At 35.3% G+C, this 13,614-nt stretch overlaps 1 protein-coding gene across 2 annotated transcripts in view; it reads right to left on the bottom strand.

Annotated features, from left to right (window-relative positions):
• Positions 1-13,614, bottom strand: part of LOC111150663 (Ral GEF with PH domain and SH3 binding motif 2) — a 156,222-nt gene that overhangs the window by 20,399 nt on the left and 122,209 nt on the right. The window contains exons 11-15 of one of the 2 annotated variants that reach the window (XM_022508174.1): positions 10,292-10,359; positions 8,454-8,589; positions 7,516-7,667; positions 3,544-3,598; positions 1,085-1,162 (exon numbers count right to left, since the gene is read on the bottom strand). In XM_022508174.1, coding sequence (XP_022363882.1) covers positions 1,085-1,162; positions 3,544-3,598; positions 7,516-7,667; positions 8,454-8,589; positions 10,292-10,359 — 489 coding nt within the window. The remainder of the gene's footprint in view (positions 1-1,084; positions 1,163-3,543; positions 3,599-7,515; positions 7,668-8,453; positions 8,590-10,291; positions 10,360-13,614) is intronic. The other variant, XM_022508175.1, reaches the window with a different exon arrangement.

Raw genomic sequence — 13,614 nt, forward strand, 5'->3', positions numbered from 1 at the left:
AGGAAAAAGAAAACCCATGCTTAATTTAATTCTAAAACAGGTGAGAGAAGCGGTATAGGCAATAACAACATATTTAAAAAACGAGTGTACTGCAGTTAAGTTGTAATGACATTTAAATGCTCTCAATGCGTGTTTGATTATAGCCTAACAGCTCTCCAAGAAAGGAATAATTCCAAAACTCAAGATTTCCTTTTCACTGATCTTAAGAAAACCACCACAAAATAACTAAACATTTGAATATCTTTCCCCAACTGCCTTAAGGTCCTATATTTAATAAAACAACAGTAACTTCTACAAGTCAATTAAAACATACATACTAATAAAAATCTGTCATTCTCTGGGGATCTGACATGATCTACAGAATTCTTACAACAGGGAAGAAAACTGAAGATTGCCAGGTTATCCCGTTATGATTATTTAGGTGTCTTCAAAGCGACTTAAAAACCTAGAGACCACTAGAAATTTCATGCTACTGCTATTTATATTCAGGGAGGAATACACAGAGAGATTAGACACCAAACTGATAGAAAGCTTACTTCTGAAGTTGGCTATTTTATTTGTTGTATTATGAAGTGGCTGATTACCCATTACCAGTAACCTCCAGCCCCATGTCAATCTAACAGTCTCATTTCCTTCTGCAGCTAATATGGTACAGGAAGAAACCTGGTTTAACTAATAAACCACTGAACAAAATGAGTTTAAAAGCACAAATAGTATTTACTGAGACTTATCGAAATTCAGAGCCTGCAGTATATATGGAAAATTCTTAACAAAGATGAACTGGAGACTTACTGGCCAAGTAAATGCTGTGACAGTAGCCTTTGAATAATGCTTATCCAAGAACCAGCAGCTGTTATAAGGCCACCAAGGTTGGAATTAATTTTGCAATCAGCTCAGTGGATCAGAAAGAAAAGTTCAAATTTATCTCTAGATTAAATCTTGGAAGAAAGCTTTTGTGGGTATTTTTTTAGTTTTTAAGCCAATTAATTGAGAAAGAACAGAGATACTGTGAGATCACACCCATTTAGCCAATCACCAACACCAGAGGGGAGTTCTGTGACCCCTGAATGCAGGGGGATTGTACCTGCTGGCCTTCATGTGGCTTCGATAGCCATTTCGTGCCACTCGTGTCACCGGGCCGAGAGAATGGTATAATCTGTTCCTGTTGGATTCCATTATAAATCGTATATATTACATATGCATTTATTCACAACAATACCTAGAACAATGTAACAACTTCTTCCTGTAATACAGTTTTCTAAATCCTACAAAGGACAGTATGTGGTTGCTCCTCTTTTTTTAAGCATGCAGCACAGATTTAAAAAAAGATGTTTTCTTCTACTACTGACTCTAGAAATATAGGTCTTAGTATATACATTTTATATACATTTGCTTTCACAAATCTGCTAAGATAATTAAAGAGTTATTTATAACCAGCACTATCAAAACCTGGAAAATACTTCAAAAATCCTTTTGTTTCTATTCCAGTTCTTGGACTCCTGTTTAAAAATGGTATCTGGATCTATATAAATAACTCATTTTTATGATATGTCCCTATGAAGACACCTAAAAGCAATGTAGGCTCTAAACTTAAAATTAATGTGGCCTAAACATCTCTATTTTCCTCTCTATCCTTTACGTTAAATCCAAAAAACTAATAAAAGAGACAAGCTGAGTAAAAAGGCATTATTTTATTTCTACATCAACTGAAATAAATGGTAAAGCCAATAAATGATAAAAATGGTTTGAGATAATATTTATCCAAAATGGCATGTAATACTTAACGAAGGAAATAAACACACACACACACACACACACACACACACACACACACAGAATCACCAACACTTCTTTGCCTGGGAAAAGCCAACGGTTGCACTGTTGATAAATGTGATTTAAAAATGTGATTTAAAACAAAAAGCATTATTTTAGCAACTTAAACAGCAACATATTTGATCTCTCTGTAGGAAATAAGGACAGGGAGTGATATGTTCAACATTCAGAAAACTATTTTCAAATTCACTCTCTACAAGAAGTATTTAAAAAATCCTAGCTCTTTATTTACTGTTTATTATTCCATGTCTGAATCTTGCCGGGAAGCATTAATTTGCTCTCAAAATTCCAAAAGCCACAGATTTAAACTTGGCACAAGTACAGACTTTTTTTTTTTTAGCTGCGAATGTCTGCAAAGCAAAACATCTGCCATAGAAGAAATATATTGTTTTGAGATGTGAAGGTGACACCGTTAAATACTTTCTTCAAAAGTAACCTGCTGGGATGAGAACAGATTACTGAATACAACACCATCCTGGTGCAAACCGAGAAATGATTTTTTTCAATCAATGTTTTTTATCTAACAATTACAATACACTCTATAATCAACATATGATGCTCTTCCTGGAGGGAAAGAACTAAAGTCACCTGTACAGACAGCATGCCAGAGGCAACTTATGTTTTTCTCGTTTCAGGCAAACCCTAATAAAGAGCCTGAATGCAAAAGTTGGAAGAGAAATAGAATGCAAAAACAAGTTGTGAAGGCCCCTCAAAAACAGTAAGACTTAGGAACACTGATAAGGTAGAAAGGCTCAAGAGTACTTTGAAATGCTGGGTCTACAAATAAAATCTTAATCACGTAACAGAAAAATAAGAATATTCCAATTAAACAGCATGAAATTAACCAATTCCAGTATCATTTACGGATAGTCAATAAAACTGTTTTCTACTAAAAAAGTGACTGATACGGAGTTAGATAACTATTTTCAACGCCATCAATTTCAATATGGCCCTCAAAGCTGCTTAGAAACTTAGGCTGCTCAGTTTATATACGAAAGGGAGCAATTATTTTGTCAAAAGTCAAGCATCCTGTAAATATAAAAATGGAAGAACTGAAATGGTCAAAGAACATAAAAGTCCTAATGGATGTTTAGTAAATAAATTATTTGCACTGTTTGGCTACATTTTTAAGGAGATCTTACATTCGAAGATCAATATTAGCATATATGCTGTAGGCAGATGGCAACTTTTAAAGCTTAAAGCAATAAAGAAAGGAGAAGGGAACATGCCTTACAGGATTTCAGTAGAAATCTGTGCACTCTGTACATACTCCGAGGTAATGTCAATTTAAATTCAAACTTCAAGCTGCTTTACTTATAGTATAATTTAACACTGAGTCTTTTTGCCCTTGACAAGGTAGCAGAGAATGAAGTAGACTATGTTACTTAATGCCTTAAAATTTCTTAAATGAACCAGAATTTAAAGAAATAATTTTAAACACATAAGTAGGTAAGTTGACTATGACTGGTTATTATGATTTTAAATTTATAATTTTAAAAGCACTAAAGTTCAAGTATGTATCAAGTCACCAAATAAACACGTATTTATTAGCTAAGACTTAAATACCAACTTTAATTTCTGACACCAGGTGGAAGCTTATAAATAGTCCCTTATGGATATGTAACAAATATTATCTGTTAAAATGCATATGATCACATCTTTTAAGAAAGACTAACTAAACTTGAAGCAGTTCAAATGAACAATTCTTACCTTTCAAAAGCAGGCCATGAGGTCTCTTCACTTAGTTCAGAACCATCACTGCTACCTAAAATAAAAAATTATTCTATTTTTTAAACATCAGAATTACAGTTTAATTTTGTATTTTAAAAATAGATTCTTCAATTGTACTTCTAAAATGACAGTCATGTTATTCGTGGGTGAACATCCACATATTAATTCTTCCTTCTAGTATTAATGCTGCTAGGCTCATTCTGTAGTATGTTGGAAATTTAGTAAGACTACCTAAAATAACAAAATAGCATAGAACATTTTTGTGGAGCTGCTTACAGCTCAGATTCATTATGCTAATAAACAATTTTCTACCATTAGACAATGTACCATAAGCACAAAATTTTTCAAATTTAAAAATATGATCAAAATTTAAGACCAATATAGTTGAGAAATTCTTAGAGGTTCATGCTCTATTTTATCTCTACAAGCCTTTTAAAACCTTTTATTATCCTAAGGATAAAAAGCTTAATGAAATTTAATTTTTGCCTTCAGAGGCAAGGTAGAAGAGGATGGAATACCTAAATTTTAAAAAAGAAAGAAAAAGGTGCTGTAACAATCCAAAAACTTTCTCTTTAGCCAGAATAGCAGTTAAAATATAAAGTTTTACATTAGCTAAAGAAAAAACTGAGGGGAATAAACTTAGTCTAAAACAACTTATATTGATTTAAAGGTTATTTTAAAGATAATTCTGGCTCTCAACAAAACTGATGATTAATCTCTTACATATCAAGTAAACTGTCAACAAGACTTTCATACCAGTGTTCTGTAAGAGACACAAACTCCAGTGCTAAAAGGTACACATTGCAGGTGATAGATTAACACCTTATCTATGTATTTAGAGTGGCACTAGTTATATATAACATCCTTGGAAGAACTGAGTTACCAGTAACAGAAAAAATTTTCTGGTTGTGTGGTTCAGATGAGAAACTGGAACGGAGTCTTGTAGATTATCTTTTGATTTGTAGCATTACATGGTAAACACTGAAAATTCAATCATAATTACTATGACTTATTTGCAGAAAAATGTAAGTCTTTCTAGAAGCATGAAACTCAGAGTGGATATGCTTCTTTAGCTGGGCCAGACCACTTTAGGTTATCTAAGACTTCTTCTACACCATATCAGAAAATGTTAGGAGGTCACTGTCCCAAGCACTGGTTAATTTCTCCACAGTACAGACTAATATTGTAGATTAAAGCTACAGCTAAGGAAAAAACCCTTTTTAAACTATAAATCGTGTGTGTGTAACATCTACCATCTGTGGTTATAAATTACTTTCTTTCCAGAATATAGAGCTTTAAAACAAAAACCGTGCAAGGTAATATCTATGTCTAATGTTCTAATTTACAAATAAGGATGTAACAATCTTTACTGTTTACCCACTTAACAGCCTTACAATAAAAATAAATAAATACAAAGGGAAAATTAAAATAGTCTCTTCCTTTTTTAAAAAAGTTTTTTATATTTAAGTAATCTCTATACCCAAAGTGGGGCTCAAACTCACAACCCCAAAATCAAGAGTTGCACACTCTACTAAGTTAGCCAGGCATCCCTAAAATAGTCTTTTCCTGTTCTAAAAGAAAGGCCTCCAAACTGAGACACTACCTGTAACTGAATGAAATAACGAGATAATTATCTTGTGAAAACCAAAAGAACATCAGTGAAAAAGCCACAGATAAACTAAAGAATTATCATTATGAAATTTATGATGGGGGGGGGTGCCTGGGTGGCTCAGTGGGTTATGCCCCTGCCTTTGGCTCAGGTCATGATCTCAGGGTCCTGGGATCAAGCCCCATGTCTGGCTCTCTGCTCAGCAGGGAGCCTGCTTCCCCACCTCTCTCTGCCTGCCTCTCTGCCTACTTGAGATCTCTCTGTCAAATAAATAAATAAAATCTTTAAAAAAAAATTTATGATAGGGAAAAGTCAAATATTATATATACTTGAGAGCTGTAACTTTAAAATTTTTTTTTTTTTTGTTTAAGTGGCATGCCAGATTCCATAGTGTAACAAATTTTTAATGGGAAGAAAGTTCTCTCTTTTGCAAAATTACACTATATATTATTTTTCAGGTTGAGGTTGATATTTGCATAGTAACAGCTTATAGCATTAATGAAGAGGTATTTGAGGTGGCTAACTTGTCTTCTATTTTGTGAATTTTATCATTATTTAATCATTTGTACCTATCAAAAGGGGAACTTTGGAATTTAAAAATTGCCAAACGGTGCTGGAAAGCTCTGAATCAGTTTTGTTCATTGCGTTTGGAACTTTAAAGGGTTAAGGAAGTTGATTTGTTTAAGAAAATGAACTCCTTCTTGGATTTCTTTCTACTGACTATTCATCAATACTGAGATGATCCTATTAATAATAATAGGCTTATTAGCCCTTGAGCAACCAGGCACTTAATCAGAGAAGCTATTTTCCTCCTCTACTCCTTAAGAAAAACAAAAAACAACAAACAAACAAAACATTGTAGGAAGGTTTTTCCAATAATCAAAAGAAATAATGCTCATCTAAAAGATTCAGAAAATAAAGTTTAGGAAGTAAAAACAAATTTTCCTCATAACCTCACATCCCTTTCCAGTATGGTCCCAATTTTTTGGTCCCCTTCATCTCTATTCCCTGGCTTCTTGTTCTCCAGTCTACTCCAATCAGGGCTCTGATGCCACTATTTTATGAAGCAGGTCTTATCAAGGTCACCAATGACTTCTATCTTGCCAAATGCACACTGATCAATTCCCATCCTCATCTTTTTTCTTGCATTTGATAGTGATACATTAAATACTTCCCTCTTCCTGGAGATACTTCCTCTACTGGGCTTTTCTGATACCACACCCTGATTTTTATTCCTATTTCACTGATCCCTCCTTTGTATTTCCTTTGATGATGCATCTATTAAAAAAAAAAATACTAGGGGGCAACAGGGTGGTGCAGTAGGTTAAGCATCCAACCCTTGGTTTCAGGTCAGGTCATGATCTTATAGTCATGAGATCGAGCCCTGCATCAGGCTCTGCACTCAGCACTGAGTCTGCTTGAGATTCTCTCCTCCCTCTGCCTTGCCTGCTTATGTTCTCTCACTCTAAAATAAATAAATCTTAAAAAAAAAAAAAGGTAGTTTAATCAGACCTCTAAATGTTAGTGTGTCTTCTTTTATTTACATGCTTTCCCTTGGTGACCTCAACCAATCCCATGGCATAAAATACCATGCTAAATATGCAAACACCCATACTTAACATCTACAGACCTAACCTGAACCCACTGAGCTCAAAAGTCACATATTCAGTTACCTGACAACTCCATGTGGACCAAACACGTCCACAATAGGATTCCCAACTCCTCAAACCCAGTCATCCTTCACAAATACCTCACCACCTACAAATGATTGCTCTTCTGGTTTTCTCTATCATGGCAATGGTACCGTCATTTAACTAACTGCTTAATCAAAAAAACTGGGAGTATACCAACTCTACCCCTTTCCTCATTCCTACAACCAAACTGCATAAAGCAACCAATTCAACCAGTCCACCTTCTTTTCCCACCATTCCTCAAATGCCTCCCCTTTTGGAGTAAAAAATATCAAGCAGTTTTTTAAAACACCATGATTTCTTTATTAATTTCAGTAGGTACTAGTAAGATGATCCTATATCTAACTGCTACTGCACTTTTTTTTTTTTTTTAAAGATTTTATTTATTTATTTGACAGAGATTACAAGTAGGCAGAGAGGCAGGCAGAGAGAGGAAGGGAAGCAGGCTCCCTGCGGGACTTGATCCCAGGACCCTGAGCATGACCCAAGCTGAAGGCAGAGGCTTAACCCACTGAGCCACCCAGGCGCCCCCGCTACTTTGCTTTTATCAAAGTTTCTCTATGTATGCTAGGATTAGTGACTTTTTTCCAAATGTTTTATTAAGAATCTCATTTTTATACATTGTAATCCTCTCAGAGAAGTATTTCTCACCTATTGATATTCCACTAGAAAGAGTAGAGCTTTCTGCTTGGCCACGAGATGGTGCGTGGGGTTCCATGACACTGTCATCTAGTAGATGTCTTGGCCCTGCATTTGGGAACGTTGCACTCTTAAACTCTGCTGTGTTCATTTTATGAATGAAACTGGAAACAAAGAGAAATATTTTTCATATATTTTATTATTGTTGGTTAATTCAGGATATAAAAGATACTCTTAAAGATTCAAGATATAGAACATTTACCTGCTATCCTAAACTGACTTTTGAATTCTCATGCTAAGATATCACATAGATATTCCTATAAAAGCCTAAAATTAACAGTTTAAGGAAAATATTTTAGGAAACCAGGCCAGGCCCTATCTTATGTAACAGATAATATTTTAATTTCATCTTGAGTCTTGGGTCCATTAAAAAATAGTTCCACATTCACTTTTGGGAAACAGCTATTAAATTTTCACAAAAATTATGGCAAAGGTAAACTATGGGCCCCATTTTGAGTAAACAATCTTGCAAAGGTAACGATGTTACACTAAAGACCAGTTTCCTTTTCATTATATTTAAGAATGAAAGGAGTAATTTTTATACACCTTTACTTATGGTGACCTACTTTAAGACAAGCAATGACTGTTTTGATATAAAAGTTGTAATTTAAAAGAAGAATGGGCAATTGCTTTCCTCATTTTATTTATGATGATACTCTGTAATATAGCTCATTTATTTCCCCCAAATGCAGGCACTGTTGGGAGAAGCTTATTTCCAAATTAAGGTAAAAGAAGAACTAAATGCTTCTAGGCAAACAAGATATTTTACTAAATCAGGAAAAAAACTACTGTTATACAAATAAAACTATATTTAACTAATAAAACATAGAGAAAACAAATTCAACTGGAAACAACTTAAAAATCTGAAAGATAAAATGAAAAATGCTGACTTATAGCCCAAGCTATGGCACTTCCTGTGTCCATGTGAAATCAGGTTCCGAGGGGACGGCGGCGTCTGTGGAAGCAAGGCTCCTTCAGCCGCCATGCTTTTTCTTCCACTCTGTGGAGATGCTCCTACTTCAGGACCTAGAGGTTAAATGCAAAAGAGAAAGAGACAGAGACAGAGAGAGACACAGAGGGAGAGAAATTTTTCGGATTGTTTCAAAAAGATTCCCTTGATAGAAAATATAAAATGTGATTTAAATTTTAAGATAATGATATAGTTAATTCTATTTAATTGACTGAACATTAAAATATTTGCTTTCTGGGGTGCCTGGGTGGCTCAGTGGTTTAAGCCTCTGCCTTCGGCTCAAGTCCTGATATCAGGGTTCTGGGATCAAGCCCTGCATCAGGCTCTCTGCTCAGTGGGAAGCCTGCTTACCCCCGCACCCTTCATATTGCCTGCCTCTCTGCCTACTTGGGATCTCTGTCTGTCAAACAAATAAAATCTTTAAAAAAAATATTTGCTTTCTGAGTCTTAAAACACAAAATCCAAAACATACAAAATCTGTTAATTTCTCTTATTGCACTAAGCAGGCAGTATTAGTATTTGCCTCTTTTCAAGAGGAAGAAGCAGAATTAGAAGAGATGGGCCCAAAATATCACAATCATACATTAAGCCTGGAAGTAATCACACAGAGGAGTCCCAGTTCAGTGCTCATTTAATTTTACACAGTGCTTCTCTCTCTTAAGTTTTAGCTTCTTCTTGGAGAAAGAGCATGAGGGGCAGGTCAAGCATTCAAGTTGGAATTTCAGTCTATTTTGACACCGTTCAGACTTAAATGTGAGTTAAAAAACCAGAACTTGAAAAGTATAAAGTTTGCAAAATATCATTTTAACAAAGAAAACAAAAGCAAATCTAAGGGATTCAGACTGCCATGTTTTCCACTGCTTTTAATATACTTTCCCGTATCATCATGGCTTGTCCCCTTGCTTCCTCTACACCTTATTGAATGGGCCTCCAAATACTTACAGGGTATCTAATACGAAGTTTAGTGCCAAAGTCTGCATTTGAAATTTTAAAAAAGGTACTTATTAATAATTTCTTAAACAGGGCACCTGGGTGGCTCAGTGGGTGAAAGCCTCTGCCTTCAGCTCAGGTCATGATCCTGGGATAGAGACCTGCATTGGGCTCTCTGCTCAGTGGGGAGCCTGCTTCCCATTCCCGCACCCCCCACCCCGCCACCGCCTCTCTGCCTACTTGTGATATCTGTCAAATAAATAAATAAAATCTTGGAAAAAAAAATTCTCAAACAATGAACAATTCTCCCCAATTTTATATTTTTAATTATGTGTGGTACACCTATATTATTCCCATTATAATGCAACAGGTGAATTAGGGGATTGTGACTATTTTTTATTATTTTTCGTACCTGGCCCAGTATTAGAGTGAAATTGCTATAATGTTACTAGAACTGATTTCCATAATTATTCATGTTAATAAAAATTTCCACTCAAACCACAGAAAATTTTAATGTCATCAACCTTCACTGACCAGGATAGTGTATTCTTAATAAAAAAAGAACAGGTATTTATATAAACACTTAATTACTTTTTTGTTTGTTGTATATATTTTCCTTGATTAGTTTTTTTGTACATTACTATAAACTCCAAGTAACAACTTCTTAATTAAAAAACAGAAAAACCCAAAGTGATATATTTTAATACCAAAAATAAATTTTTGCATGCATTATAAAATGTGCTAAGTATTTATTTACATTGGAGCATATTATTTCTTATTAGGTTATCTGATTTGTTATTCAGTAATCTGAAAAAACTATACACTAACCTACTAAATCTTCTCTCGAAGCAGCAGAGCGTGGCGTGCTTGTCCCTGGTTCTATCTTTAACGAAAGCCTGAATTTTAAAAATAAACAAAACACATAAAATGATTAACATTTGACAATATTAAAATTACATATTTCCTCACAAAAAATAAAGCATTTTAATAACAATCTCAGCTATGTATTTTTCTTCAAGAGCAATCTTTAATAATAGTAAATCTCTTATTTCTTTCATACAAAGCATATCTTATGGTTATTCTTAGAAATATTAGGCAGAGAAAAAAAATTAAAAAGTTATACTTAAAAACAGAAAAATTTCCCCCAAACTAAATGGTTCAACACATTTAAAAATATTTGATGAATGACTAAAAAGTGATTTAACTTGAAGTTATATTGATACCTGACACTTAAATTCAGGAATTTTCATGTATTACACAAATTACTTCTAGAATTGTTACTGGATGGACAAATGGCTTCTGTAGCACGGAAAATTTCCAAAACATCCCCCAAAACAACTAATTCAACTTTTTTTTTTTTTTAATATTTTATCCATTCATTTGACAGAGATTACAAGCAGGCAGAGAGGCAGGCAGAGAGAGGGGGAAGCAGGCTCCCTGCGGAGCAGAGAGCCCAATATGGGGCTCGATCCCAGGACCCTGAGATCACGACCTGAGCTGAAGGCAGAGGCTTTAACCCACTGAGCCACCCGGGTGCCCCCCAATTCAACTTCTTAAATGATCTTTTTTTTTTTTTTTTTTTTTTAAGATTTTATTTATTTATTTGACAGACGGAGATCACAAGCAGGCAGAGAAGCAGGCAGAGAGAGAGGAGGAAGCAGGCTCCCTGCTGAGCAGAGGGCCCGATGTGGGGCTTAATCCCAGGACCCTGGGATCATGACCTGAGCCGAAGGCAGAGGCTTTAACCCACTGAGCCACCCAGGCACCCCTTAAAACATGTTTAATAATAAAAAAGTTGTTTGCAAAATTCCTGGTAAATCCCTGTCCTAAGTCAAAGCTTATTAGCTGATACGTAAGTTCCATTTAGGGTAATATATCCAGTTTTGAGTTCCACAGCAAAAAGAGAGTTATGACTCCTATCAGTAGATGCCATTTCAAGAAACAGGATAATACAGCAGTTGTAGAACATACTTTGGTATATCCCACAAAGCCTATTATTACTAAGTATTTGTCTAAATATTAATACTTTTTTAAAAAAAGCATTCTACCAACTGGAGTTTTTTTAATGAAATTGTACAATACAAGTGATATTCATCATGATAAATCTATTATAGGTTCTCAACTTATTATTTCCTTGATAACCTCACAGGGAATTATATATGATTTTATTCCAATTATTTGACAGTGTAAAATGTAGTCCTGAACAGACAGATATATGATTAACCAGAACTCTGTTCTTTTCTTTCTACGGAGCAGTTTAATTATTTGGGCTACAGACTATACTGAATTCATTCATTTGATCAACAGCTATTGAACACCTGTTTTGTGTTGGGCACTGTGCTCTTTGCACTGGAACAGAACAGAGATTAAGGCAGACAGAATATCCTGCCCTTGAGAAGCTTACAGTTTAGTATGTGAAGGACAGAGAAGTAAATAAAATAACTACAATTTCCTAATGCAGAACTGCAACTGAAAGGAACAGAGAGGAAGCTATGGGTGAGTCACGCCGCTGTCAGCAGTATAAAAAGCAGAAGCATCTTAGAGCACAGCAGTCAAGTCAGAGTTTGGGTGCCTATGTCATCATCAAAACACCATCCAGGAACAGTGATGCTGGTTCACTGAGAAAAGAGATTATGTTCAGCATTAAAATGAAGGAACTGTGGAAGATTTCCATCTTGATTAAAAAACACACAGTAGGGGCGCCTGGGTGGCGCAGTGGGTTAAAGCCTCCGCCTTCAGCTCAGGTCATGATCTCTGGGACCTGGGATTGAGCCCCACATTGGGCTCTCTGCTCAGCGGGGAGCCTGCTTCCTCCCTCTCTGCCTACTTGTGATCTCTGTCAAATAAATAAATAAAATCTTTTAAAAAAACCCACGCATTAATTTGTAGTGTCTATACTGGTTGCCTACAGATAGATGAAGCTGCCAAAAAAGCAGAGGCCTTGGATAAACCAAAGGTGTCATTTTTATTTAAATCTCTCTCATCAGAAAAACCATTTTTTTCTAATCATTTTAATGGCTCTTATCTTAAAATGCTGACTTTCAGCATACTGAATTAGAAGGTTCCTGAAACACAACTGCATCTTTAAAAACTGTCTTCTTCAGTCTCCCATCTGATGCCCCAATACTGCCAAGTGACTGAGCATTCCCCAAAGCAAAAACACTACTTCCCACCCTAATCCTCTGATCCTTTCATCCCCTGAACACTTTTCCTCACTCCTTACATGGAGATACCATCTACTAGCCTGTTAAGATTAATAAGCCTCAGGTGACACTGTCTCCTGAAACCATTCATGTTCTTTTTTCCCTCATTTTTCCCACTTAAAGCTGAGTTAGGTCTCCCCCCGGATCTATGTTCCCATGGCATCCTGAGCATATGTCATCTATCACAGTAGTGTCTGCACTGCTTTGACATCATCATGTCTTGTGGATGTGTTCTGTATGAGATGAGCTTCTTAAGGGCAAGAACAAGATCTTTGTTTTTGTAATCCCGGCAAGTAGCACAAAAAACTCACCTACGGCAAATGCTTAATAACTATTTGTTAAAATGACTGTAACGCGAAGGCCATTCTGGTTCTAGCCACTCATGAAAACAGAATCAGTACAACAGCATTAGCTTTCCCACAAAAATGAAGGTATCTCACATCGCACACTGACAGTTAAAGGCTTCATTGGCTCATATATCTTTTTAACAAAGTAAGAATTAGCCTAACTAAACACTTTTACTTTCACCACAGTAAATAAAAACTTACCATCCTCTATAACTGTGCAACAATTTCTTAGGCTTCACTATTGAATACTTTAACTTCTTTTAAATTCAACAAGTTTGAGCCAGATATAGAAATTTTTAACAACTATTTAGTCATATTTTGAGTTTAAGATATGTCACTAGACAACACATGAGTGTTTTGTGCTATGCCAGTGATTAGAGCTAAGATGGAAGAAATAGTGGTAAATATAAGATACAGACCATCAAACACAAGAAGCCCCTAACCCAGGGCGACAACAAATCTATGAAAAAACTGCAGCCTTAAAAAGCTGATCCACTGACCTCAGACATTTTCAAATGAACTACTATTTATTTTATAAAATAAAAATTGATACAGAAATATAAAGTGGTAATATTATGGTATGGGGGGAAAGATGGCAGTA

The sequence above is a fragment of the Enhydra lutris genome, unplaced genomic scaffold (assembly GCF_002288905.1).
Source record: "Enhydra lutris kenyoni isolate GAN:26980312 unplaced genomic scaffold, ASM228890v2 scaffoldscaffold24, whole genome shotgun sequence".
NCBI lineage: Eukaryota > Metazoa > Chordata > Mammalia > Carnivora > Mustelidae > Enhydra > Enhydra lutris.